At 46.1% G+C, this 27,972-nt stretch overlaps 2 protein-coding genes across 4 annotated transcripts; one reads left to right on the forward strand and one right to left on the reverse strand.

Moving 5' to 3' along the window:
- The first annotated feature begins 1,635 nt into the window (after nucleotides 1-1,635).
- On the forward strand, nucleotides 1,636-10,852 carry KLF11 (Kruppel like factor 11). Of its 2 annotated transcripts, XM_033143091.1 has the most exons (4): nucleotides 1,636-1,893; nucleotides 5,606-5,866; nucleotides 7,393-8,386; nucleotides 10,464-10,851. In XM_033143091.1, exons 1-4 carry the CDS (start codon nucleotides 1,849-1,851, stop codon nucleotides 10,757-10,759), a joined length of 1,596 nt encoding a protein of 531 aa, XP_032998982.1. In that variant the 5' UTR covers nucleotides 1,636-1,848; the 3' UTR covers nucleotides 10,760-10,851. The 2 variants fall into 2 exon arrangements, with proteins under 2 accessions (XP_032998982.1, XP_032998983.1); XM_033143092.1 differs by lacking the exon at nucleotides 1,636-1,893 and having other exon boundaries at nucleotides 5,698-5,798; nucleotides 10,464-10,852.
- Nucleotides 10,853-15,530: 4,678 nt separating this feature from the next.
- CYS1 (cystin 1) lies at nucleotides 15,531-20,383 on the reverse strand. 2 transcript variants are annotated; one of them, XM_033143094.1, is made up of 3 exons: nucleotides 19,857-20,372; nucleotides 17,694-17,746; nucleotides 15,531-16,034 (listed from the first exon to the last, which is right to left on the reverse strand). In XM_033143094.1, the coding sequence occupies exons 1-3, from the start codon at nucleotides 20,205-20,207 to the stop codon at nucleotides 15,938-15,940; spliced, it is 501 nt and encodes a 166-aa protein (XP_032998985.1). In that variant the 5' UTR covers nucleotides 20,208-20,372; the 3' UTR covers nucleotides 15,531-15,937. The 2 variants fall into 2 exon arrangements, 1 of the variants encoding a protein (XP_032998985.1); XR_004426187.1 differs by lacking the exon at nucleotides 15,531-16,034 and adding an exon at nucleotides 17,334-17,402 and having other exon boundaries at nucleotides 17,631-17,746; nucleotides 19,857-20,383.
- Between the last annotated feature and the right edge of the window lie 7,589 nt (nucleotides 20,384-27,972).

A 27,972-nucleotide genomic window follows, 5' to 3' on the forward strand; every position in this document is an offset into this window, starting at 1 on the left:
CTAGGCTCTGGTTACTGCGGAAAAGTCAAGCAGGTGCAATTCCCTTCAAATCAGCTCCTATTTCTGCCAACCGTGCATAGCATGTAGTCACTGGAGTTTTTGTCCCAATGTACAGCATTTTTCAAACATTTATCCGGTTTAGAGAGACCTTTCTGAGGGTTTTCACTGGGATTTCACTATCCTCATTAATTTGACAGAATCAGGAAACATTTATTCTTGATCAATATGATCAGTGCCGTTTGGCAGCGGTAGCTCAAAGTCAGCATAAGTAGGAGGTATCGCAGCAGACGCAACTGTGAGAATTGACCCCCAGTATTTGAAACAGTAGAGGATATAATCCTGGAATTGGGGAACTGGGGGCTTTGTGTTACAGTGGTTCTGGCCCTACTTGCAGGACCAAGTCCAGAAAGCAGGACTGGGAAAGTGCTTTTCAGTTGTGTGCTATTGGCTTCTTGCACACTCTTTTCGGCATCTGCTAAAACATTTCATTCAAGCAAGTCTATCCATCTAAAATCTGTGGCCTTTTAAACTGTGCGGGGGAAGAGGTATTTTGTCTGTTCACTACAATGGCCATCTATCATGGATGCTTCAGTTGAGATTCCTGCATTATAGGACTAGTTGACCCTTAGGACCCCTTCCAATTCTACAATTCTGTGTTATTTTTTGTTTTGTTTTTCTATTATAACCTGCCCTGGAGGCGGTATAGAAATTTAATAAATAAGAATACTCAAGACATCCAGAAGTTGGCATATCATTTGCTTTTAGCTTTGGTTTTAATTACGGTATAACTTGAACTAAGGGGGGGCAGGGAGAAATGTTTCAAAGTGGTCTTTTATTCTGTTTTATTTTTTATGTATGCAAGCGCAGTATATATGTGTGTATGTGCGTACTGCATAAGTTTTGTCGAATAAATAAAAGCTTTGTGTATGTGTTTTTTTTGTGGGGGTTATTAAAAAAGAAAAGAAAAAGATTAACCAATAAAAACGGAAAAGACGGGGACCACTCGAAAAGAAGGTGTAACGGGGCTTTTCCTCAGGGCAAGATGGTTCCGCAGAGGAGCCACGCCCTTTAACGGCCACTCTGCATGGCCGAAACCCAACATCTGGCAATAACAGCCTGTGTGGCGAAAAAGGACACCGCGTCACGCTCGGCTGCACGATCTCGAGCCGCGGGCGGGGCTGCGAGAAGCGAGCGGCGCTGTTGCTGGGGAGGGGGCGGCGACGTCGACGCTCTCAGCCCGGTCTCTTCGGCGCGCGCGCCCTGCCTCGCAGACACGCCCCCTCGCTCTCGTCCCGCCCCCGCCCCTTCCCGCTCTCACGTCCGGGCATTCCCTGGCTGGCTTGCCGCCTCCCCGCTTACTGACAGCCAGCCGGCCCCGCCCTTCCTTCCTCCCTCCCTCCCTCCCACCTTCTCCTCGCGGCGACCTTTCCCCTAGTTTCCAGAGGGTGGTTCGGCTACTCGGCTCGCCGCCGCGGAACGTGCCCACGAGGGGCCTTTCCTGCTATCAGCATAGCTGCACGAGGCAATCACGCCGCCCGGCGGAGCCCATTGGCTAGCCTGGAGGAAGCTCGTGCTGCGATTGGCGAGCAGCCTCTTTCCCCCCCCTTCTCCTTTAGTTCTCTCCTCCTCCCTCCGCCCGCCTCCCAGCTGCTTTTGCTGTATGGAGTGTTTTGGTGTGTTTCCCTCTGTGTTTTGGCTGCTCGCCTCCCTCGGAGGAGGGAGGGAGGGAGGAGGTAGGTGGGAGGCAGGCAAGCAAGCAAGCAGGCGGAGGAGGAGGAGGAGGAGGCGGTTCTGGCTGCAGCTCTTGCTGGCTTTGTCACATCGCTGCTGCCTGCGGGAGCTTCCACCATGCATACCTCGCCCTGCGCCGAGGCGATGGGAGATGCCCCCGCGGTGAGTACCACTTGCTGCACGGGGCGACGCGCGGGTGGGGACACGGATGCAGGGCCACGGCAGCGATCCCGCCGCCCGAGGGCAAAACCCCCCAGGCTGCCTCGATCTTACTCCCCACTTCTGATCCTCCTCGCTTTCCAAAAGCTGCAAACCACTTGAGGTGCATGCGGGGTGTGAGGGGGGAGGCACTGATTTCCTGCGTGCGGGGAGTAGGAAGGAGAACAACTATCCTTGCTAGCTTTTCTTATTTATTACTTTATTTAATCTCGTAACCGCAATCCGTGGGTTGCCAAGACGCCAAGGTGATGGGAGCGAGAGATGCGCTGCTTGCGCGCGTGGCGCTGGGGAGGGGGGGGGGGAGGTGCGCAGCCTTCCTCTCTTCTTTTTATTATTTTTATTTCTATGGACTAAACTTATATACCGCCTTTCGCCCATAGATCCCCGGGCGGTTCACTGCACTACCCGGGAGCGGTCGTGCCAACAAAGCCCCGTTAATGCTAGCCTTTCCTCCGGGCCAGGTCTTGCTAACTTACCTGGACTTGGTGAGGTTTATGATGGTGCATAATAGGTTAATGCTGCTCCTTTCCTCTCTCCCTCGCTTCTGGTGACTGGGAGCTATGCAAGCATAAGCGTGTGGGATGCCTGCATGGACGTTTGTCCTTCCTGCGCCACCCCCACCCCACCCCCGATCCTGCCCCGTGATTATTGGGAAGGAAGTTCCGCTTAGTTTCCATGGAGCAGGCAGACTTGCCAGTCAGTCCAGCCTGCAGGAAACTGTTGGTTTGCTGGATCTAGGGTGGTGGTGGTGGTGATGCCTTACACTGACGCACATCGAATAATGTGCATCAGCATGAGTAATCCCAGTGATCCCGCAGTTGCCCTGTTGTTGCATGAGTACACACCCCAGAGATTACAGTAAATGCAGGGAGGAGTGGTCTCGCGGCTTAGGGGAGGTGAGAGCCTCAAGCTTTGGGGAGGGTTTCTTTCTTTGTTAACTTGTGTCATTGCAAAAAGAGAGAGAGAGTCCTAGGTCCCCCCCCCCCACCCGCGCAGGCAGGCTTTACTTTTGGACCTTGTGGGCAGAGCTACCCCGCCTCACAGGGCTTCCCAGCAGTGGCTCAGCCAGAGACCACCACCCACTTGCTCACATGGCTATTTTGATGCATGACGTCGCTCCACTCCCCCCACCCCCACCCCTGAGCTATATTTGGAGTGGGTGGTTGCTCTGGATCCCATGAGGGGGGGAAAGAAAGCCTTCCGCCCCATTCCCTCCCTTTTGGAAGGTGGCGCTTCGCTGCCTTGCATCCAATCCACATGGACATCGTCATTTTGCTGATCTGCATGCCGTTCCCTCCCCCCTCCCTAGTTTTTTTTTTTTAAAAAAAATATTGTTAGTAAAGCAAAGGCAGTGCAAGGAAGGGGGAAGGTAGTGTTCCTTGGGACAGTGACTTGGTGGGATATTTCCTGCCGTCTTTGTGATGGCTCTGACTCTGCTTTTGCAGCCCGCTTCTGTTGTGCTGTTCCAGCTCATCCAGCTTGCCTCTGCAGTGTCTGGGTGAAAGGAGGTGATTTAAGGACAAGCCGCCAGGCTAAGTTATGGAGCCGCACTTGCCTGCTTGGAAAGCAGACCAAGGCGCCTTAAACTTATTTCCTCCTTCCTGCCAAAGCTTATCAAGCGATTGTGGATTAATAATTGTCACGAACTGCAAGCGAACCTAAATTTCTTCTTCTTAAATCTTATTAATTTGATGCAGATATCACTTTAGGACCCAAGTAAAATAATGTTCATCAGTTGCAAGCAAATGGAGAATTCCAGCTGGTTTTTAAGCCTTTCTCCTCATATTCTGGAATCTTTTACCTCTGTGTCATTAAATGTATCAGTTTCAAGATTGCCCGTCTTACTCCTCTTTATCCCCAGATTCTTTGAGTTCATTTGAGTTTCTGTGAACTGTGATACCAATCTGTTAGTTTAGCTTCACATTTCATATTGGCTTAGCCATGTGAATAGGTGCTTTCTGTTGGGTTCATTCATTCATTCATTACTATTATTATTATAGTAGTAAAAGGTAAAGGGACCCCTGACCATTAGGTCCAGTTGCGAACGACTCGCTTTACTGGCCGAGGGAGCCGGCGTACAGCTTCTGGGTCATGTGGCCAGCATGACTAAGCCGCTTCTGGCGGACCAGAGCAGCGCACAGAAACGCTGTTTACCTTCCCGCCGGAGCGGTACCTATTAATCTACTTGCACTTTGAGGTGCTTTCGAACTGCTATTTTGGCAGGAGCATGGACTGAACATCAGGAGCTCACCCCGTCCCGGGGATTCGAACCACCGACCTTCTGATCTGCAAGCCCTAGGCTCTGTGGTTTAAACCACAGCGCCACCCATGTCTCAGTAGTAGTAGTAGTAGTAAATATATGCACACGGCAGCTCTGCAGCACCTAAGGGAGCATAATAATTGTCTGTAGGTACTACAGCTGGCTGATGCCACTTTCCCTTTTATTCTGGGCTTCTAATTGCAAGTTTTGAGTGTGAACTGAATAGGGAGTAGAAACCTGTGCACATGTGGGGTTCTAGACTGGTGAAAGGTATTTGCATTGCACTTATTTGTTATAGGGGGATGCTCATGACCAACAAAATATGGTGGCTTTGACCGATATATGAGTCAACCATGCTGGGCATTTATTTCAGCGGCCTGTTGTGTTGCCTTTACAGTGGACGCTCAGATTGCGAACATGATCCATGCGGGAGGTGTGTTCGCAACCCACAGCGCTGAGTCTGTGCATGCGCGTGATGCAATTCGGTGCTTCTGCGCATGCGCAAAGCGCTGAAACCTGGAAGTAACCCGTTCCGGTACTTCCGGGTTTGGTGCGTCCCTAACCCGAAAACGTGCAACCTGCAGCGAGCGCAACCCGCCATATGACTGTATTTATTACTCTTTCTAAGAAACCATCACTGAACAAAACTGGAGATAAAACGATCCCCCTCCATGTCTTGTCTTCCCTGCAGTTTTGGAATATTAACATTAAATACTGTGTCATTCTGGAAAGTCGCTTTAGAAAGTTGAAGGAATACTGTGGATGTTACATGTTCTTGGACCTTTCCCAACACACGCACACATGTGTGCACACCGACCCCCCCCCTCTATGTTGTTGCCATGGTGGTGCAGTCTGTGCTAACTGAAGAAAGGAATAACTTTCCTGTGGAAGAGTGAAGTTGGCAGCCAGACTTCGCTTTTTAAATCTCTCTGGGGCCCTGATCCAATTCGACTTGCACATAAAAAAGGCATTACTGTGCAACTTAGTTGTACCAGAAGGTGAACAGGATATGTATTTGAATACGCATCACACTCAAAGCAGTGCAGTGCAGGAAAGCAACTGAATTCACCTGTGAATTAACTACCAATTGATATGCATGCATGCTCATTGGTCAGTCCAGCCTAGTACTGCTTTCACTGACTGGCAGCAGCACTCTCTAGGCTGCCAGTCATTGCTACCTGTTATTATTTTAGCAGGTGAGAGATAGAACATGGAGCTCTGAATGCAGGGGATGTACTGTACTAAGTACTAAGCTATAGTCTTTCTTTTGCTCATGTGTGCAGACTTAGAAACTGGATTGGGACTCTGGCATGTCTGATGCCTTTTTTAAAGCAGACAATAGGGCGTATTCTTGTTTTCCATGTGACTTACAAACAATGGCTCACTTATCTCTAGGTTGACATTGTGGACATCTATGAATCCATACGTGAACGGCAGCGTCACGACAGTGAAAGGTCTACTTGTAGCACCTTGGAACAGAACGACATAGAAGCAGTGGAGGCACTTGTTTGCATGAGCTCCTGGGGTCAAAGGTCACAGAAAGGCGACCTGTTGAAGATAAGGCCTCTTACACCTGTCTCGGATTCAGGTGATTTCTCAATGCACACTGAACCCACGTCTGAGTTGCCTAAGGATTATAACTTTTTATCCACACTGGTAAGGAAAAACCAAACAAACCCTGAAACAAAATGAATTTGCATGGAATAGATATGAATATTTTAAAGAGGAAAGACATGAATATGTCCGCATTTAGTCTGTTAGCAGTAATTTCTTGGTTTGGCTTGAGGGCATTTATTATGCAGTAAGCTCTAAGAGAACAGCATGTTCTTTCTGACATTGGCCATACATTTCCACTCACAAGTACAGTTGCTTCAGTTTAGTTAATGATGTGTTTGAGGTTATTTAGGAATAATGCAGTCTTCCCTATCCTGGGATCCTCCAGATGATGATGATGATGATAATAATAATAATAATAATAATTCATTCATTCCCCAGCCACTCTGGGCAGCTCCCAACAGAATATGTATGTGAACCTTTTCCAGACCATGGCCCCCTTCTGACCTTGTTTCCTTCCTGTGCCCCTCCCATGCGTGTAGCCGGGGGGGGGGGCAATTGCCCCTCCAAATAAGTAACAGTCAATACAAATCTGAGGTTCTGCTTCAACCAAAGCCTGCCCCCTAACAAAAATCCTGGCTATGCCCCTGCCTCCCCCCGTCCTACCGGTAGAAAGATAGCTATTTAAACATTTTGTTTTCAAATAGAACATGTTTTATAATTTATCCAAAATGAGATCCATCTTCCATGTGTTATTAAAAAGTTAACAACACTTATTTGACCCAAGTTATTTGACACAGAGGAGGAAACCTACAGATGCTGTCCAAAAGGTGCACAGGGAGTTCTGTATACAGTGGTGCCTCGCTAGACGAAAATAATTCGTTCTGTGAGTGTCTTCGTCTAGCGATTTTTTCGTCTAGCGAAGCACCAATGCAAACCGCTAGTTTTCGCGCCGAATTTTTTTTTCTCGTCTTGCGAGGCAGCCCCATAGACTTTTTCGTCTTGCGGGGCAGCCTTCCGCTAGCGAATGCCTTTCGTCTAGCGAGTTTTTCGTCTAGCGAGGCATTCGTCTAGCGGGGCACCACTGTATATGGGAGAATTCTAAAAAGCAAGTGGTGCTCACTGACCTGCTGCAAAAAGATCTTGTCATCTAAAGGAGCCCTGGCTGCCTAGATAAAACACTATAGCCCCCCTTACCTGGGAGTAAGGCCCACTGGACTCATTGCAGCTTTCTTCTGAGTAGACACTTGGTTATTTACTACATGCAAGTCAGCAGCACTAGATGACCCCACTCATCAAAGCGCTGGAGTGGATTTCACCCCATGCCTTGCAGAACCATGCCGACAGCAGTAAAGATTGTAAGATGAGCTCCTCCTAGCTAAGCTAATCCTTAATGATCTCTCTGGAAAAAAAACCAAACCAAGGTCTTTGAATATCATTATGGTTGTCTAAAACTTTTGTGGGGGGAAATTTTGTGTGGGGAAAGTAATAATAATAACAATAATAATTAATAAGGTATCTGACTTACACTTAAATGTTATAAATATGAAAGCTAGGAATGATCATACCTAAAGTAGTATTTTGGTATATGTATACTACCTCTGCTTCTTTCCCCCCTTTAAATATAGTGCATGACACCACCCTATAGTCCAGATTTTGTTGAGCCTTCCACAACAGCACCACTTTCGTCCCAAGCCACTTACTCAAAACTGAGGACAATCAAGACGAACATGTCTGCCTGCCTGATCACTCCTCCAGGTTGTGCTCTTCCCGCACCCAAGCCAGCTGCCCTGAATTTGGGGGTGGAGTCCAGCCAGAAGCCAGTGAGAGCGGAGCAAGTTGCTCCTCAGCGTTGCAGAGCAAGGGCAACCAGCGTGATCCGTCACACCGGGGACAGTCCCAGTTACTCCCACCTTCCTCCTGTGCAAACAAAAGCGGAAGCTGCCTCGGGCGCCAGTGCTTCTGCAGACGGGCACGAGGCGCAGGACGGCAGACATCCCGCAGCCTTGCAAGACTGCGACATTGCGGACAGCGTAGCTTGTGGCACTTCGCCAGGACGCGAACCGTATTTGCACAGCTCAGGTTGTTCTAGAGCCACCAGTAAAGGACGTGAACCTGTGAGGCTTGCTTCGCAGCAGACACCTTTCCCGAACGCTTGCGAAAGTGACCCGCAGCAGAAGCCCCCCTCGCTGCTAGCCTCCCCGCTCTCCAACCCCCAAGTGATCTGCCAAATGATTCCCTTGGACGGACAAAGGGGTATGGTCCCAGGCTTCCTAAAGACCTCTGCTCAGATGGCAGCGACAGTCAAACCCATCCTACCCCACACAGCCCCAGTTTCTCAGCCTGTGCTGATGGGGCCTTCCATGCCTCAGGGGACTGTTATGTTGGTTCTTCCGCAGGCTGCTGTTGCCCAGGCGCCTCCTTGCCAACAAACTGTGATGTCTGTTGGGAATACCAAGTTGTTGCCCCTGGCCCCTGCTCCTGTTTTCATTGCCTCTGGCCAAAGCAGCGCACCTCTAATTGACTTTTCCCGGAGGAGAAATTACGTTTGCAACTTCCCGGGCTGCAGGAAGACGTACTTCAAAAGCTCTCACCTCAAAGCCCACCTGCGTACTCATACTGGTATGTATAGAAGAGCTATGAATGTGATCTGCCTTTTCTAATCCCGATGCTGCAGATAGGTGGGGATGTTGTTGCTTACGTAGCCAAAAGGGCACCACACGAACCCAAGAGGGGAAGAGCTGTAGCTCAGTGGTAGAGGATCTGCCTTGCATTCAGAAACTCCCTGGTTTAATCCTTGTTTCTTCAGGTAGGGCTGAGGGAGACCCATGCCTGAAACCTTTGAGCAGAACAGCCATACGGCCTAGGCGAAACTAGGCCAGATCGACCCGTGGTCTGAATCGGTTCGGCTGTGAGCAGTGTTAGATGTATAAGCTGGGCACCAAATGGCTCCTTAGACCTGGGTTGCAGTCGCCAAAACAGAATGTCTAGTTGCCATTTGGGGGCAAGGCAGCTCTAAAGTCGTATTTTTCAATACAACTTTTGGTTCCTGAAATTCATTCTGATTGTGCAGCTAAAATATAACAGATAAAATTCTACAGGATCTTTTGCTAACAGGCAAGATTCAAGGATCTCCAGATGGTAGAGACGTCAGGCACCATCCTGGCGCCTTGGCATCATCACAAGTGGTCACAAGTGGCTGATAGCCAAGTGCCACATGCACCAGGCAGAGTACAAAAAAAGAGAGAAAAGAAAGCCTATTTGGGTGGCAGTGAGGGTAGACTGAAAGTCCAGAGAGGACTTAAATGTGCTCCGTTGTCCCAGACGGCTGACTATGGGAAGGGACTGAAAACTACATGGGAGAAGTAAAATGAATATGGCCTGGAGGGGACACTGAAGAGAGCTACGTAACACAGTGTTGCAAGTCCCACTCTCATGTCTTTAGTGGTTGTCTAGCAACATGTCTGAATATGGACATTTCAGGAGCATGGAAATAGGAGACTCGATAGTAGAACATTTCTTGTTTAGTGGAGAGGGAATGGTTTTAGGAAGACAAAAAGAGGAATGGGGAACCTGGTGTGGTGTGGTGTAGTGGTTAAGAGCGGTAGACTCGTAATCTGGGGAACCGGGTTCGTGTCTCCGCTCCTCCACATGCAGCTGCTGGGTGACCTTGGGCTAGTCACACTTCTTTGAAGTCTGTCAGCCCCACTCACCTCACAGAGTGTTTGTTGTGGAGGAGGAAGGGAAAGGAGAATGTTAGCTGCTTTGAGCCTCCTTCAGGTAGTGATAAAGCGGGATATCAAATCCAAATTCCTTCTATTCCAGTGTTGCTAGACTACAACTCCCATGATCTTGCCAGAATATTGACCATGCTGTTTGGGGCTGCTGGGAGTTGGAGTCCAGTAACATATGGAAGGCCACTGGTTTTCCCCACCCCCATCACTGGTTTAGAGCTTCTAAATTGCTTGCATCTGAATGTATAGGTGGAGACCCCCCCCCCAAAAAAACCATCTGAATGTTCAGTAGAAGATCTGGAAAGAGCCATCACATGTGTACAGCTGTATGCATGTAGGGTCTTCCTTGTGGTCTGGAGCCCTCTATTGGTTCAGGATACAGAAAGTCTGAAAAGAGCCCTTATTGCATTGAGTAGGTCTGAGCTGGTCTACAGGCTTAACTTCTAAGTAAGAACAATAACACTGTGCAGTAAATAGACTTAAGACCTGGTGTAACATTAGAGAAATGAATTTAAAGAGAAGGGTTATTTCATATCACGGGCCATCATGGGTGTCATATTCTTTTATCTTGGGGGCGAAAAATACTCACCTTTAGTGTTTTAATTGTAAAGACTGTAATCCCTTGACAAAAGAGTATGTCCTGGGATGTGTTGAGAACAAAGGAGGTCTTCTTTTTCTATAAAACTTCTTGCTCTATTTATTCTTTATAGAGGAGAAGCCCCCCTGACTTCTGTAGAACTACTCCTTAGTAAGTGCAGATCCAAGAGCCGTTCCTGCAATTGCATGAATTGCCTCTTGTCTACCTTGGTCCTTTCTTCACGTAATCTGCTATAGGAAAAAAAGCCAGTCCTAAACTAGAGGGGGTTTGTGTGGCGATGTATGACCTCTTTGGTAAAACCAGCTGTCTTGTTCTTGGGTTCCCTTTGATTTCCCCCACCTACCTGCCCATGCTTCCTTCTTTCCAGGAGAGAAACCTTTCACCTGTAGCTGGGAAGGTTGTGACAAGAAGTTTGCCCGCTCCGATGAACTCTCTCGCCACCGCAGAACTCACACAGGGGAGAAGAAGTTTGCCTGTCCGGTCTGTGACCGCCGCTTCATGCGCAGTGATCACCTGACGAAACACGCTCGCCGCCACATGACGACAAAGAAAGTGCCCAGCTGGCAGACAGAAGTTGGCAAACTGAACAGAATTGCAACCATGGAGAAGCCTAAGAGTGAGACTTCTTTGAGCATGCTTCTGCCTATGCTGTCTTCTGGATAGCAGGCCTGCTTTGGAAGATGAACATTTCAAGAGGAACTTGGGTGGTTTTCAAAAAAACAGCTTTGACTTTTTTTTTCTTTTCTTTTCCAAAGTATCCAAGAGTGGTTGCATTTATATTGTGGAGGAGGAGGAGGAGGAGGAAAATCCTGTAAAGTCTTCTGCCCTCTCTTCTACCTCCCCACCCCTTCATATTAAGCCCTATTTAAATGTTAACGTTTTATTTCTGTCATCCTTTTGTTTTCTCCTATGCTTTTCGGGCATTCACCAGCACTTGGGGGGGAGGAGGGAGAACATTTTTGGTGAAAATGTTGGCAATGGGCTTTGCAAACATATCTTTTCTGTTGAGTTAACAGTGGTTGATTAAAAGTGAAACAGGGTGGTTCCCCTTCCTCCCCCAGCATTTAAAACTAGTTTTTCCCCCCCTATCTTACAAGTTCAACTGTAGTCTGATCTTGCAAAATCACCCTGTGAGAAGAGTGATAAGCAACATCAGAGTTACCATTTGGAGATTTATTTATTTTTTTCCTGAACGGAATCCAAACTAATTTGTAATTTCAGAGTGTCTGAACTCCAGTCTAGCAACTGAATCCACTTTAGGATTACCTGCTGTGCCACATTTTAAAGTAGTGTCGTTCTTTCCCAAATGTCTGAATATTGAGGCCTAGGTATCGTTGATGCCTATAACTAGCTCAGGACCAATTTAGGTGCGTCCCTGCTGGGAAGTCCTAACCTGTGCAGTAACTCCACATGGTCAACTGCACGCTCAAAAGGTTTTAACCCTAGACACCATTCCATAATGCACACCCTCTGTTGGCATGTAAACACACATGGATTAGTGGATGTGGTACATCGGCTATTTGAAGCTCCTGTATGTGTACGATTGTACATATATTCACCGCTGCATTCAAATTTGCTTGTGTGAACAAAATCCCACTTGTTGCTTCCCTGCTTGCAGTCTGCTGGTCTGACTTGAGTTGGGTAAGTGTGGTGGACCTTGTTCATGTGTATTTTGTGGCAAAGGAGTGACTTGCTAAAGTGCCCCCTACATTTATTAATTGCAACGTGAGAAGTGCCCTTTTAATTTGAGTGCTGGTAACTTTTGGAAGGCTCGGGGGCAGCTTGTCTGTCCATTGGGACAGTCCTGCCAAACCGCAAGGACTTCTGTATATCCCATCTTCAGAATGGAAGAACTTTTGGATCACATTCCCTTCAGAGTGAAAGTTAAGCTTGTCTATCAATATATCCCTTATGACTTCAGTGGGGAAAAATAAGTGCCTAGCTTTAGATTATGCCCTTGATCTCTTCATAGTAAATGAGTATAAGGACCCCTTAAGGGAAATGCCCAAACCACAATGAGCTATTGTTTTGATCTAAATAAAGTCGGGGGAGGATTTATGATTTGAAGTAAAGGCTGAAAATGCAGTGCCTGCATAACCATTTTTACAATCACCAAAGCAAACATTTGAAAATCTGATCAATGACACAACCACAACAGACAGCACCTTAAATTCTCACTTAAGTAGTTCATAGGTAAAGAGGATAAACAAGGCAACAGAAGTAATTGGACATTCAAGGTTCAGCACTCAAATCAAATCCAGTCTTGCCACTTTCAAAATGAGCTGGATTTATAATGGGAAATTGCTGGCTGACAACGGATTGTTCAAGATCAACAATTTGTTTCTCACAAAAGTGACCCAAATATTCTTAGCTTTGGAGCAAAAGTTCTTTGTGGAGATGTTAACTGCTGCTGTTGTGGTCTCCTTTTCCACAGCACATTGGATGGGTGAGTGAAATGAAAGGATGGCTGATGGAAGAGAACTAAAATTAAGGGTGGACCATTCAGCTGCCATTTCACATGATTTGCTCGATTCTGTATACATAATATTTAATCAAGCTGAGATAATTGTTCTAATGATGACGAGAAAGCATGATCACATGTGTATGTATATATATGTGTATGTGGAATAAGTAATATCTGACACTTCATTGGTATCTGAAAGTAGGTAGACCTCTCGCAGTTGGAATCTCAACCTGATCGCTTAATTATTCAGCCAAGATTGCAGTGCATTTGCCAATTTATGTTGGAGCCACTGGAGAATATTTCCACAGATGGTGTGAGTTTACTTGGAAACACATCTGGAGTAAGTGGCTTGAGAAATGCAGTTCTAAAACATCTGCACCAATGTACCCTCAGTTTCAGCACGATGCCTAGGGCAGGGATAGGGTATGTGTGGCCCTCTTGATGTTGTTGGACTCCATCTCCCATCAGCCCCAACCAGCATGACCAATGGCCAGAGATTATAGGAGTTGCAGTCCAGCAACATCTGCATGGCTGGCTTGGGCAGTGCTGTTGTATAGGGTTGCCAGTACTGTATCTGCTTTTGTACCTCTGGCAGCAGCCTGATCTGCAGAAATCAAGAAACTGAAATTCACCCTAGCACTTCATTCGCATGCTATGAAGAGCTTCAGCTGCTAAATTTCTGCAAGTCAGGGGCAGGATCTCTGCCAGGAAAAAGGAGACTGGTGGCAACTCTACCAGCATCACATCATATGTTGGGAGCCTGCAGAGCTACTGCAATTAGTTTGCCCATGTTAAGCATTTATCTACCTCTCTGTCCATTATTGACAACTAACGTTCATGAAGTTGACCATCACAGAAGCACCCAATTATTTCTCTTTTTTTAAAGTAGTCATGGATATGGGAATTAAGCACTGAAAGATTCTCATTAATTTAAACCAATCTGGCCCATATTCCCAATTCAAGTATATTGGAAGCAGACTTCCTTTGAAATTGATGTTAAACCAATGCTGTCGTGTTGTGTGAGCTACCAAGCCTATTGCAGGTTCCAACAGAACATTATGGCTTGGCAGGTGATTAAGCAGATGGCAAGGATAGGAAGTTTCCTGAAAGTTGTCCTAGGTTAGTGGACTGCATTTGATGGGTCTCTAGTTCCGCACACATGGAATGTTACCCATACTGCACCTTACTGTATTTGTGTGTTTGATTTACTATAAATAATAAACTTTATTTCACAAGCCAGCAAATCTGTGGCTCCTCTGAAACATGTTAGAAGGTGCAAGATGAGTATAAATAGGTTTTTTCACCTTCACTTTATGGTCACCTAATTGAACAAAAATTAGTGTTAAAAAAGGAGCTGGTGAGAAGGCAAGCTACATGGCAGAAATGCAGTGTATATAAAACCAAATTGCAACAACTTGATTAAGTTGGGAACCACTGTCTCTGCCCCTTTCTGTACAATATGCAGATGCAATAGTCCATTTTCCCCTGGTATAACTCCATTGAAGTTCTTCAAAAGTTGCCTGAAGTCAAAAGATTTCCCTTGTGCAATTGAGAGGCTTTTCAAAAAGTTTCCTAATTCTCTCCCCCCCTCCCCCCACCATGCTGATTATTACCTGATTTAAGATTATGGGGATTTATGTTTGGTGTAGTAAAATATTGTGCCTGATATTTTATAAACCTTGTTTTGTCTTTCTGTTCATTTTATTGTGGGATTTCTGTATTTGTGTGTATATGCAAATATTGTTTGTATTCCTTCAAGGGCTGCATTGTAATCCCTCTTCTAGTAAAGTGAATATTTGCATAGATGGTTTTGCCGTTTTCCTCCCCTCTGACAGCTCTCATCTTGCCGCAAAACAATAGGGAAAGAGGAGAAAGCAATATTTATCTTGGTTGATACAAATGCCTTGCATTTACACCACACTTTGAAACACTCAAAAGTGTTTTGCATGCACAACATCTGCAGAATATTGCAGTCAACCCTGATGCAACCAAACCTTTGCAGCAGCAAAGAGTGTTGAAAACAAGGATTGGGCATGACCAGCCGATAGCTTCTTGTGCACAAATCATCACGAATGCACAATAGAAAGGGTGTCTGGAAGGGGGCCCTTTGAGAGATGAATGGGACCATTAAGATGATGAAAGGGTACATGTTTTGCCAAGGGAAGCTGGCTGCCATCTGGAACAAGTGGCTTTCATTCTAAAGGAAAAGGTTCCTGGGGAAATCCGCCAACCACTTGACCTGAGCGGGCATGTTTTCAAAGCAGCGTACGTGGTTCTATCGGCCTCAGCTGATTTTTGCAGGGAATTTCCTGTTTCAAAAAACAGACTGACAAAAGAATGGCATGTGCATCCCAGAAGGTTTTCATAGTGCGATGGCCCTTGGTTTTAGGTACATCTGTATCTATTCCAAGTAATTTCCTGTATAGCGCGGGCCAATTCTTGAATTGTTTCGCAATCCTAAGCTGTCCCCAAGAATGACGCATAACACCAAACATGTAAAGAAATATCGAAGCTGCATGATAAAAGAAGAGGAAGTACAGGTACCACCCAAAGTTAAAATTTAGCCTCTGGCATTTGCTGTATGAGCACTGGATTACATTATGAATACACATATTGTTTAAGCTTTATGCCAACATTTCATTAGCATTTGTGTTTTAAGCTTGCCTAATCCCATAAGATTTTCTCCAGCACCTCTGCTGTTGAACCGCAAATAGAATTTTCTTCTAATTTGAACAACAGGAACCTACAAGAAGAACTATGTCCAGCAGCAGCAAAAAGCAGAGGCAGGAGAAATCAGAAGCAGAGAGCATCTTATGGTGTTAAGTTAAACTGTTCACAGAAAAGGAGAGGAAATAGTGCCTGCTTTAATATTGTCAAGAGCTAGCATTTAGCTTGGACGCATGGCTGATAAATTTCCTTCTGATTAATTCCACTGACCATGGAGAATCTTATAACTGCAAGAGGCTGGTACAGTTTCCTGGGAATATATGCTTTAATAATGTACAGGTTAGTGCTTGGGGTTTGACAGGATCATAGCTGGCCCGCAGGAAAGGCAAAAGTGCAGACAGTCGAAAACAATCATTCAACTCCCTTGCTGCATGTCTCCCAAGACTTTGAGGATGAAGGCGATGGTGCTTCCCTGTAAGGCCACATCCTGACACAATGGCAGAGAGAAATCTGCAGAAGTTTCTCCAGCCTGTTTGGGGATTCTACCAGCCTTCCTGGATGGTGGCATGCCGCCTTCTCTGCTCTTGCTTTCCCCACCCCTCCCCATCCCAGAGAAAACACCTTTCTGAGAAACACTGCTGCAGCTTCAACTATCTTGCCCCATAGTGAGCTTGTTCACAAGTCACTGTTGGCACAGCCCACAACCAGCTTCAGCGACAGTATTCCTGCTCAATCGTTGCCATCAGCTCCTCTTCGGAGTAATCGTAGGATATCTTGGCCTGCCTCTCAAGCTTCTTGAGTGGCAGCCTGCAGAAATAATAATAATAATAATAATAATAATAATAATAATAATAATAATAATAATGTAACAGTCAATATGCAAACCTAAATGGAGGCCCAATTTTTCTGCACCCCAATAGCAAAAATGTTATTTCCACATAGACCCCATTTTTATTACTTTGAATAGCTTTTGTCTCCTATCCACACAACGCTTTTTAAAATAAATATTTATTCAGAATATTTATGCCCCACCTTGAAACGCTAAATAAAATTGAGCTCGGAACAAAAGGAGGAACTTTTTGAAAGGGAAACGTGTCTGTATGTATGGAAGAGGTGGAAATATATCCTCTGGGACCTGGGCATATTTAATTTAACTGAGGGAGAAGTCATGCAAATTGTAAGCACAGCAATACAGTACTAGCGAGGGAAGGGAAATAATTGTTCTGGAATAACAATTAAATAAAATATCAAGCTAAATTGTAGTAAAGGAACTTCTTCAATTAAACGTCAGTAAGCCTAAAAATTAAGACAGGTGCTTCCCTTTAGCAAGAGGAGCAGAACTATAGTGAGAATGTTTGACAGGCAATTCTAGACCTTTCCCTGTCCTGTTCTAGAAGCAAATGGAAGGCTGCATCACACAGCAGAGTGATTTATTTATTTTTAAGGCAAAGACATTGGGTGCTATGAATAATTATTTTCAAATTTCCCAACTTCTTGAGACAAAGACTGTCCCTACTTAGGGGAACGCACTCAACATCTAAATTAAGGCAATCAAATTCTGATGACATTTGGTCTCCTCCAGTTTGCCTCAGGGTGAGTGGACTTCTCTGCACTTGCACAAGGATAAAAATAACAGCATACCAATCGGGATTCGTGGCCATTAAAAAGCTGAAACTTTCCTATGTGTCTGTAATACACAGGGAGTGGGTGGGTGTTGGTTTCCAGACTGTTAAGCAAGAGATGAACTATAGGTGGAAACGGTGCCCTTTTCTGCAAAGGAGAATAATGATGCTCTACTGGCAAACGCCAGTGAGGGTACACTCGCCTCCATCATGGGCTGAAAGCCAATTCCTCACAGCAGGACTCCTTTGCCTCAGAGGTCCTCAGTGGGAGCTGTTGCCTGGCAACCGCCAACAAGGAAAGGCTTGCCTTCATCATGGGATGGAGCGAATTCAAGCTCCTCAGACCCACTCCCTTGCTCCAGAGGACCTCAGTGGGCACTACCAGGGAAGACGAAGGGTGAGCACATGGAAATGCCACCTGAGTAATCCTGCTGCCACCAGAGGGACATTTCTGTTCCTGGTGCCAGATTTGAATGCCATTTTTTTTTAATTGAGAGAATCTTTTGTAAACTGCTCTGATAGCTTCCTGGGGCTCTGAGGTGGGATAGAAGTACAGTGGTACCTCGGGTTACATACGCTTCAGGTTACAGACTCCGCTAACCCAGAAATAACGCTTCAGGTTAAGAACTTTGCTTCAGGATAAGAACAGAAATCGTGCTCTGGCGGTGCAGCGGCAGTGGGAGGCCCCATTAGCTAAAGTGGTGTTTCAGGTTAAGAACAGTTTCAGGTTAAGAACGGACCTCTGGAATGAATTAAGTACGTAACCAGAGGTACCACTGTATTCTGTAAAAACAAAACAAGGCCCACGGCTGAAAGGATTGTCATTTGAATTCAGGCAACTTACTGGTTGGCAAAGTTGTTGCTCCCTAGGCCTGGAGTGGATCTCGCTGAAAAGACCTGGAAACAAATCAACAGGACATCATGGGTGACACACAATGAAAAGTCAAATTCGCTGAAGTTTGTGCTCCTTTGTGCACAGGGAAGATGGGAGCGGTAATTTCCTGTGGTTTATCTCTGATCTCTTAACCCTGATTAAGTGAGAGCTGAAGAACTGTGTTGCACCTGTTTGGCATTCAGGAACAATGAATTAAGTGTGCATACTGTACATCTGAAGCATCCAGAGCCCTCTCTTTTGTCTGTTGACTTAGCAGTTACCCTGCTGCAGGATTTTGTTTTAGAGCCTTGCCAGGGAAAGATCCCTGTAACGCTACTAAAACCTGAAAGGAGTTTCAATTACAACACAATCTCAACAGTGTGTCATCATTTTCCTGTAATACCTGTCCTCCCTTTTTCTGCCACTATGTACTCTTAAGCATAGTGAAGAGACCCAACATTACATCCGTGACAGCCCCACCACCACCCCAAAAATTGCCAGTCACAGCACCAAGCCTATTAAGTACACTGATGCCGTTGCATAATTTCTATTTGTTTCAGCAGGTCTTGTGCAGGAGAGATCCCTGCGGCACTGTGCTTTAAAAAAGTTTTTCATATGAAACCACAGAATGGCTGTGTTTGTCACATACCAAATCAGTGCACAGCCAGGAATGGTTAAAAAGGTAAGCCACAAGATGGCATTGTTTCACTTAACACTACATTATAGCAAACAGTATTTTTCATAAAACTCGGATTTAAAGGATCGCTGAGGCTTTGTGCACATTACCAACACAAAACAACTAGGTTCTTCTTCTTCTCAATTTGGATCAAAGCTGGTCAAAATGAACTCTTTCATAAGAAATGACATGATAAACGTGCGTACACTGTTGCCACCCTCAATGTCCCATGGAAGGGGCACACGGAGAAGGAACTCAGGTGACAATCACAGGCTCTGGGTCAGTTCTTACTAACTAGCTCATTCTTACACATTTAGCTCTGTCATACTTTCAAAAACAGGGCCCCTGTGGACCACAAATATGCCAATCCTTCTGAGTTCAAGCCATGCAAAACGCCTTTCTGAAAGCAATTCCTAGGTCACCTCCAGACCCAAACGGCCTGCTTATTGAACATTCAACCCAAAGTTTCCGGGACAGTTCAACAATGTGGGTGTTTCTTCAGTATCTGTCCTTGTTTGTTTGAGGGGAAGGTATTATGATGGGGACTAACTTCCTGACAGAGCTGTTTGACAGTGGCTGGGTTCCTTTGGAAGGCAGTGCAACTCTCCTTCCTGGGAGGTTTTAAAGCAGAGATTAGGTGCTTCAGTTGAGATTTCTGCTTTGCAGCAGGGTGCAAACTTGAATAAAATATTGAGGGGGTGGAGCAAAGCCCCGCCCCACATAATCACATGACGCAGTGCACATACACTATTTGAATGGCAATGCCCATCAAATTTGAAGACGTCCGGCCCCCACAAATATCTTATGGTTGGGGGCAAGACCTCTCGGCCCTTAGGAGTTGGCTCTTGTGCTTGCATGGGTTTGGACTAGATGACCCTCGGGCTCACAATTTTATGATTCCATGCAGCGTCGAATCATTTGTTACCCCGCTTTCCAGCGCGCCAGGCTACTTTAGAATGCGCGCTGCGCAAGCGGCCCAAACCAACCGGAATTGCGCGTCCCGGCTTTGCGCCTGCGGGACAGATCCCACCCCCCAAAAAAGCAGCTGCCTGGGAGCGCCCTTAGGACAGAGCATATGCCAATAAGGCGCGCGTTTTCTTCCAGGACCTTGCTACCTCTGCCAAACCTTCCAAAAGTCCCTATTTTCCAGGGACAGACCCAGATTCACAGAAGCCATCCCGGTTCCTGATTTGATCCTGGAATGTCCGGCTTTTCTTTAGGACGTCCCTATTTCCACTGCAGAAATGTTGGAGGATATGGAGTCATTGGACACCCCCCCCCCCCGCCGCCGCCAAGGAGATGAGTAACTAGACAACCTTTAGACATTATTATTGTGGAATAGGACGTCCCTATCTGCATCGAAGAAATGTTGCCAGCCCGTGACCCCTTTCCAAAAATGCATGAATGGAAACCCTAGACGCGCCGTCTCGCCTCCCCACCGACCAGCACCGCCTTACCTCCCCGCCGCTGCCCTCTGCCGGGCGGGAGCAGCAATCCCCGGCGGCCTCGAGTAGGAGGGGGCGGCGGCGTCGCCCCGTCGGCTGCCCGAGTCCTTCGTCTCCGCACTCCTCCAGCACCCGGTCCAGAAGCTCCGAGTCCGAGTCGGACTCCCCCGCCGACGGCGAGGTGGTGGCGCGCGCCGGCGTTTGGCTGTAGCACCTGGCCTCCGCCGCCGCCGCCGCGCCCTGCTCCTTCTCTGCTCGGCCCTGCCTGGCGGGGGCGCTGATGCTCCCGCTGCCCCGGCCGGGGCCACGCCAGGGCTTCACCGAGCTGCGCCCTTTCCCCGGCCTGCTGCTGCCCGTGCCCATCGTGGGGTCGCCTCGCCGCAGCCCGGCTGTGTGGCTCGCGGCCGCCCCTGCCTAGCGCTGCTCCTCCGGCAGACCCATCGTTCGGGTTCCAGAGCTCAACTGTTGCTGGGGCTTGGCGGGCGGAGGCAGAGGGCGGGTGGGATCCTGGCTCCTCGCTTCGTCCTTCGACATAGATATATATACGGTATATCTTTCCCTTGACCACAAAGTTACCGTAAGCGTTTTTGTTTCTAACTTGAGGACGAAAACGGTAGCAAGCAAAGGAGCTGGAAATCCAGCTCCGGCTTAAAGGGAGAAAAGCGATGTTGGAATTATTTTCAGCCCTCCCTTCCCTTCCCTTCCTCCCCCCACCTTTTTTTTTTTTAATTCCAAGAATTTGGCCTTGAAAGAAACCAAATGGGTGTAACCTCCTTCCTCAGAATGAGGTTGGTTTCAAAAATAGTTTCTGGGCAAATATTCTTAAACGAGCATTTTTCAACGCATGTGCTTATATGCGTATAGTCTTCATGATATATAGATACATGGAAGGGCAATCCTCACAAATCATATATGCGGTGGGTTCTTGGTGACTTGAAAACCGCTTCAAAGTAAACAGATTCCTGGGATCTAGAGCAAATGCTGTGGAAAGTATTCAAAGGGTCCAAACCGCAGCTCAGCCTCAGCCTCTCTCTCTCTCTCTCTCTTGTATTCCCAAGTGCTCAAAAATACATTTCCTTTTAAAAGCAACATAGCAACTCATCTGTTTAACATCTTTAAAATACTGCCAACCTATCTGTTAATCATATCTACTAGGGTGAATTGCAGAATGATTCGGTTAGATGTGCTGTTCTATTTGGACCACTGACTGGAATGACTGCTCCCATCTCGATCAGACTGAAGCTCTAAGCCAAGATGGGGGACCTTCAAGGGGCAGGGGCAGGGGCCGCACCCGGCCCTTCAGACCTCTCTGTGTGGCCCTTGGGACAAAAAAATCCCCTCCTCTGCCACACCCTCCCTCCCCAGGCTACATTCCTCAGCAACACTTCATTGCACCTTCCTGAAGTTTTTTCCTGGTTGATAACATCCTTGAACTCTGGCCAGCTAAACCGAGTGAGGGTCGGCAATGGGTCTCAAGCCCTCAGTGGGTTAGGGTTTAGGGGCTTCCCCTGCATCTTTGGCGGATTGAGTGGACGAGACCAATAGTGGGTCCAATGGTCAAGAAGACGGTTTCTGCACGTGCTGTAGAGGGAAGTGAGGGGCAGATGGGGCTCGCCAACCTGGGAAGGTAGCCCATCTAGGAGAAGTAAAACTCCAATCCTAAACTTCCGCTGCCTTGCAGAATATCTTCAGGAGAAGAAAAGGTAAGGAAGTAAGCCCTACACAAATCCAGGGTGGAGTCCCTAAGGCAGTTAGATATCGGCTAGTATGCCTCCTTCTGGGAATTCAGGCAGCCAAGCTCGTGCCAAAGGTATTGCTTTGATTTCCTTTGGACCACATCAGCGAGGCCAAGAGAGGGGTCTTGTCATCTGGGCAGTTCAGGAGCAAGCTAATAGGAAATGCATCACACACAAATCCCCCCCCCAAAAAAAGGACTGGGGAGAGATTTGCATAAAATTTGCACATGATTTGTATGTACAGCTGCAACTTTAGAAATAATTGGTATAATTTAAACAAAAGTATGTTTTGCTATATGAGGAAAAGCTATGACCGTATGAACTGTGTGCCTGCCCAGTCCACTGCTATGACGGACAACTTCAACCACCCCGCTATGCCTCCATTCTCGTAATTCTTAATCTTGAAAATGGACCTGGGCAGAGCAGCCCTTCAAACAGAGTACTCCTTCAAATAGAAGGCTGTTCTCTATAAAGCAGGGCACATGGCCACTCTAGAAGTAAACCTCACTTGCTCCTTAGTAATTCTGCTTTGGGTTCCAGCCATGTCTAATTGTGTGTTAGATTATGGCCATGTCTGTTCATAACCCCATGCATGTTAGTGTTGTTGATAGCTAAAATTGGTTTTAGATGATGAGAGCTTTGCTTTTCTGAGTGATTTGAAGTATGTTAAGATATACATAAAAAGAGGAGTTGCTGTGTTCTGGAAGTCTTACTGCATTTACTTCATCCTTTGCAGGTAGAACAAGTTCTCCTGGACTGCCGCAGTGCCTTTTCTGCACAGGGTTGATTGGCTAGCAACCGTAGCATCCCAAATGGAAGATTCGTGGCAGTTTAAAAATAAATAAAATAAATAATTATAATAAAAATAAATAAAATAAAAATATTATTTTCTTTTGAAAATAATAACAAGTAGGACATAGAACAAAATGTTCCAGTATATCTTCCCCACATCCTACCAGGAGCAGTCCAGGGCACTGGTGCACTCCTCCAGGATACTATGGCTATATACCAGGCCCGGCCCACTGATGAGACTAGGTGAGGTGCCTGCCTCAAGCAACAGAAGCCCAAGAAGCAGCACTTGCCTCATAAACCCACCCACCTCTGTCAACAGCAGACAAGTGGGACCAGCAGCAGCACCTATTCCCTGCGAGATCTCACAGAAATCACACAAGATCTCACTGACTGAGGTTTTTAAGCAGAGGATGGGTGGCCATCTGTCATGGATACCCTAGCTGAGGCTCCTGCATTGCAAGGGGTTGGACTAGAGGACCTTTGGAGTCCATTCCAATTCTGAAAGCCAGTGTGGTGTAGTGGTTAAGAGCGGTAGTCTCATAATCTGGTGAACCGGGTTCGCGTCTCCGCTCCTCCACATGCAGCTGCTGGGTGACCTTGGGCTAGTCACACTTATCTGAAGTCTCCCAGCCCCACTCACCTCACAGAGTGTTTGTTGTGGGGGAGGAAGGGAAAGGAGAATGTTAGCCGCTTTGAGACTCCTTCAGATAGTGATAAAGCGGGATATCAAATCCAAACTCTTCTTCTACAATTCTGTGAAGATATGCCAGCCCTAGGAAAACACAACAGTTCAACTGTCAATTTGGCGAAACCATCCTGATTAAAATCTCCATAACCACCTCAGAATTTGACCCAAGGTCAGTGGAAGTTGGTGTGCATATTGTAAACTTGTCCCTATATAAATTGCCGTCAATGCGTTCCCACCCCCCACCCATTCAGCACACATGGATGTGTTTTTAGGGCCCCCATGTCCCTTTTCTGCGGTACAATGATCTCTCGATCTAATTTATTGTTGGCCTGTAAAACAAACTCTCCTGTTTCTTCCCCAGTGCTATGGTTGCTTAGGCAACTTGGGGGCTTCAGATGGGAATTCCTTTTGTGCGGCACATTCCTCTCCAAATAGCGCAGCCCCCACAGATTAGCAATTTCCCTGCCTTTCTAGCCATGAAGAGCGAGCAAAGTCTGCCCCATCTTTTCTGTCAGCGGCACTGACCCTGTGCCAAGCTGAGGTTAATGTTTGCTGACTCTCTCCCGCTGGAATGTAAACAAGAGGATCAAAAAACAGGATTTGACTAACCTCTCTCTTCTGAGATTGCTAGAGGTGGCAATGTTGCCTCCTAGAGTACTGGCAAAAACAAGAACAGGCCCTTCTAGTCATTCTTATTATTCTTCAGAAAACAAATAGCATCCCCCAATTCTGAGGCAGCCTTCTGAGTTCAGAAGGAGGTGTCCCAAACTCTGTTTTCTGAGACTCATACGGAGGTGGTTGAATTACTTCACATTTTGACACAAGGGAAACGTTTCTGATATAAAAGAACTTTTCAATCCTCTGCAGTTTTTCGTGCAAAATAAACGGCAGCTTCTGATATCACCAAGTTTTGGGCTGTTACTGTAGTGTAGGCTGGTTCAGCAGCAAGAAAATCCTCCATACAGTGATTGCTGTAATATGCTGGAAAAAGGACCGGCATGACATGAATTTTGTTTTTTTGTTTTTTAAGAATTTATTGGCATTTTAACAAACAAAATACAAAAAAGAAAACATACAACTACACAATACAAAATACAAAACAAACATAATAAACAACAACCTAACTACAAAAAAAATAACAAAACCTCAAACATTCATTTAACTAATTTAATCTTATTTATAATCTTACTTGGGGGACTTCCTCACGCCCTCTCTTCTGCGTTCATTTCAAATATACTGTAGTAACTTTGTAACCCCTTTAACTCTACTTTTACAATTAATCTTGATCCTTATCTATCATCTTATATCTATCACCTTATTCTTAACAAAAATACATAAAATAAAATCACAATTCTATCTTCTTATATTCTATTTTAAACTAACATTATTATACTATCGCCTATAATATCCACCGATTCCAATTTCAAATATCTAACTTTTCGCGTCGTTTCATATATTCTTTAAATTTCTTCCAGTCTGCTTGCACCTTCTCCTCCCTCTGGTCTCGGAGTTTTGCGGTCAGTTCTGCGAGTTCCATATAGTCAATTAGCTTCTTCTGCCAATCTTCCACTGTTGGTAATTCTTCAATTTTCCAGTTTTTAGCAATTAAAATCCTAGCAGCTGTTGTGGCATACAAAAAAAATATTCTATCTTTGTTGGGGATCTCATGATTGGTCATGCCCAGCGGAAAGGCCTCTGGTTTCTTAGTAAATGTGTTTTTCAACACTTTTTAAAGTTCATTATGAATTTTCTCCCAAAAGTCCTTTACCTTTGGGCACGTGCATGACATGAATTTTGAGTTGCCCTTCACAGTGGTTATTCACATGGGCACATTTTCTACAGTTGCCCTGCTCTTGCGAATTGCCACTGGAAAGTGTGTCTGAGGGCACTTCCAGACTGTCACTGTCCTTTCATACAGGATTCAGTCGCATAGTGGCAAATTCAGTTTGCACAATTTAAGTTGATTTGGATGCCGTGCACAACAAACCTGCTCCCTCCGCTCAAAACTTTTTGCAACAGGCACTGTGGAGGTAACGTTTGCTTGCTGCAATATTTTCTAACCTCTCCGCGAATGAATCAGGATGAATGCCCAATAAACAGGTCATACGGAAAGCAATATTTGCCAGGAATTTTTCTCTCCTCCACGCAGCTGCATTCCTGACAACTCACCATATGGTAAAACTAGCCCGGTAAAACTGTTCTGCTAGCGGAAAGTTCTCTTTCAGCTCTCGTCTCAAATAACGTCTTAAGAATTATACATTTGAAGTTAGGAAAGGTTTGAGTATCACCATGACCAAGCCCTTCAACAACATTCTCAGGGCAGTTTGCAAAAATTAGTTTACCTAGGGCGTTTCCAGGCAATTGTTGCTGTTTTGGGGTGGGATTCAATCACATACCAGAAAATTAAGGTTGCACGATCATGGTTGAATGGGCGCTCTTGTGCAACAAGCTCCTTCCCTCCTCCGAAAAAACAACCAGACATTTTGCAGTACTGCAGATGACAGGTAAATGCGCTGAAAATTGTGGGAAAGCCCTCGCTTGGTGCAGCATTGTATAACCTGAAAACAAATCCGAATGGATGCTCAATAAATAGCTGGCATGATCTAACCTCCCTGCAAACTTTGTGCAAACAAGCCAGGATCAATGTGCAACAAGCAGACCACCGGGAAACAAATCTTACTAACATAATTTGTATCCCACATCTTCAACATAAATCATTGGGTGGGCATATTTCACTGATATGTAGACGAGGAGGACCCTTTTCACAACAAAGGCCACACACGCCTCTCCCATTTATGCAAGCAAGGGTCCTTATCAGTGCTCAATGACCTATTCCTGGCAAAAACACTCCAGGAGGGTGTGAAGCAAGGCTGGCGAGAGGTGTGGGCTGGGAAGAGAGGGTGCAGCTGGTGGTGAGGCCTGTGGGGAGTCCCAAGGTCAGACAAAGATGCCCAAAGAGCTGGATACGGCCCTCAGGCCTTCCTACCCACCCCTCCATTTTTCCTTTTGTGTCATATATTTTAGATTGTACTCCTGAGGTTGGCGACTGTCTCGTACTTATCTATCTGTAAGCTGCTCTGAGAGCCTGTGCAGCTGAAAACCTGAGTTTTAAAAAAAAATCCCCAAATGTAACAAAACAGAATGACAAATCCCACAGAACCTATGCACTGCAGTTCGTATCCACTCAGAAGCAGGTCCCACTGAGTTCAACAAGGCTTATTATACCTAGGGAAGTGCAAATAGGACTGCAGCCTTAAGGGTTGAGCTCCTCTTCCTTGACTTCAACAATCTACAGATTGGTAGCATTTTGAACGTAAAAGAAGAAAACAGCCACATATTTGGTTTTTTAGACTGGTAACAAGCAGTGGATTAGCTAACAGAAGAACAGCTTTCCTGTTACTGAGTACCTTGAGCACTGTCATTCTTCACTGAACACAGTTTATTTATTAATCCACCCTCCTAACTTGTGTCTGCACAAGGAAAGTCACTTTTGCCATTATTTAAATATGAGTGGAAAAGCAAGAGTGTCTGGCATTTGCAGCTGAATGGACTTCATCCAGATTTTTAGGTGCGCACCATGCCTAAAAACCAACCAAACTCTTTCCAAAGATGATATTAACAAACAAACTGATTTACTTGATTGGGGGAGGGGGGAAGCAGCTGCCCCCTGCCTCTCCTTGGTTACGCCCATGGCTTGGTGAATGGGTACAGCAGAAAGGGCCTCGTTGACTATCACTCCCATATTTTGGAATTCTTTGCCTTCTGGGTCTCTGTTGGCCCCCAGTCTTGCTGTGTTTCATTCTTCGCTTATCTGCTGAACCAGCCCAATATATAATGCTTACATTTATCTCCCAATCTCCCAAGTGCTCTACCTGATATTTAGGGACCAGTCTCCAAAGATCAGGCAGAGTGCTTTATCTCTTGATTTCAGATCCTCTCTCAAGAAAGGCTATTTTATTTCACAACTTAGCACTAAAAGGTAAGGGTAAAGGGACCCCTGACCATTAGGTCCAGTCGTGTCCGACTCTTAGGTTGCGGCACTCATCTCGCGTTACTGGCCAAGGGAACCGGCGTACAGCTTCCACGTCATGTGGCCAGCATGACAAAGTCACTTCTGGCGAACCAGAGCAGCACACGGAAACAGCGTTTACCTTCCCGCCGGAGCAGTACCTATTTATCTACTTGCACTTTTGACGTGCTTTTGAACTGCTAGGTGTGCAGGAGCTGGGACCGAGCAGCAGGAGCTCACCCCGCTGCGGGGATTCGAACCGCCAACCTTCTGATCAGCAAACCCTAGGCTCTGTGGCTCTTAGCACTAAGCACCACATTATTATGCAGGCATGCAAACCAATATGCCTTTAAAATGACTCAGAGGATGTATATCCATGTGTAAAAGAGAGGACAAACCTTTGAAAGGTTTTGTTTCTCTCCTGCTAGGGGGCAGCATTGTCAAGAATACAGTCCATGCTTTTATGCAGGTGGGTGGCAGTGGGAAGCTAAGTTAAGTGCATTTGATGTACTTAACACCTTCTTTACCATGACCAGGCAACACCAAGCCACTAAAACAAGGTCCTGTTTCTAATAATACCTAGCAGGGTCCTCTACAAGTGAGAGGCAGTATGATCAGTTACAGAAGCACAGAATCCTCAAGGCCATGCCTCTCTTTCCTGTTCAGCAGTCTAACACTCTGAATTTCTTCTGCAAGTTCAGAACCACCTTTCTGAGCTTCATTGTTTTCTTTGCAAAGCTTGATTATCCTCTTGCTCTATTGCGCCTATGCTATGCAAACAAGTGGGTTAGCTGGAGGTGTAGGCAGGTTTGATGCAGGGGGAAAAAACCAATTACCCTTTCAACTTCTTTCTGTACAGTATTGGCCATTTTTTTCTTTCCAGTGTGAAGTCAAATTACGAAG

Source organism: Lacerta agilis, chromosome 3 (genome assembly GCF_009819535.1).
Source record: "Lacerta agilis isolate rLacAgi1 chromosome 3, rLacAgi1.pri, whole genome shotgun sequence".
Classification (NCBI taxonomy): domain Eukaryota; kingdom Metazoa; phylum Chordata; class Lepidosauria; order Squamata; family Lacertidae; genus Lacerta; species Lacerta agilis.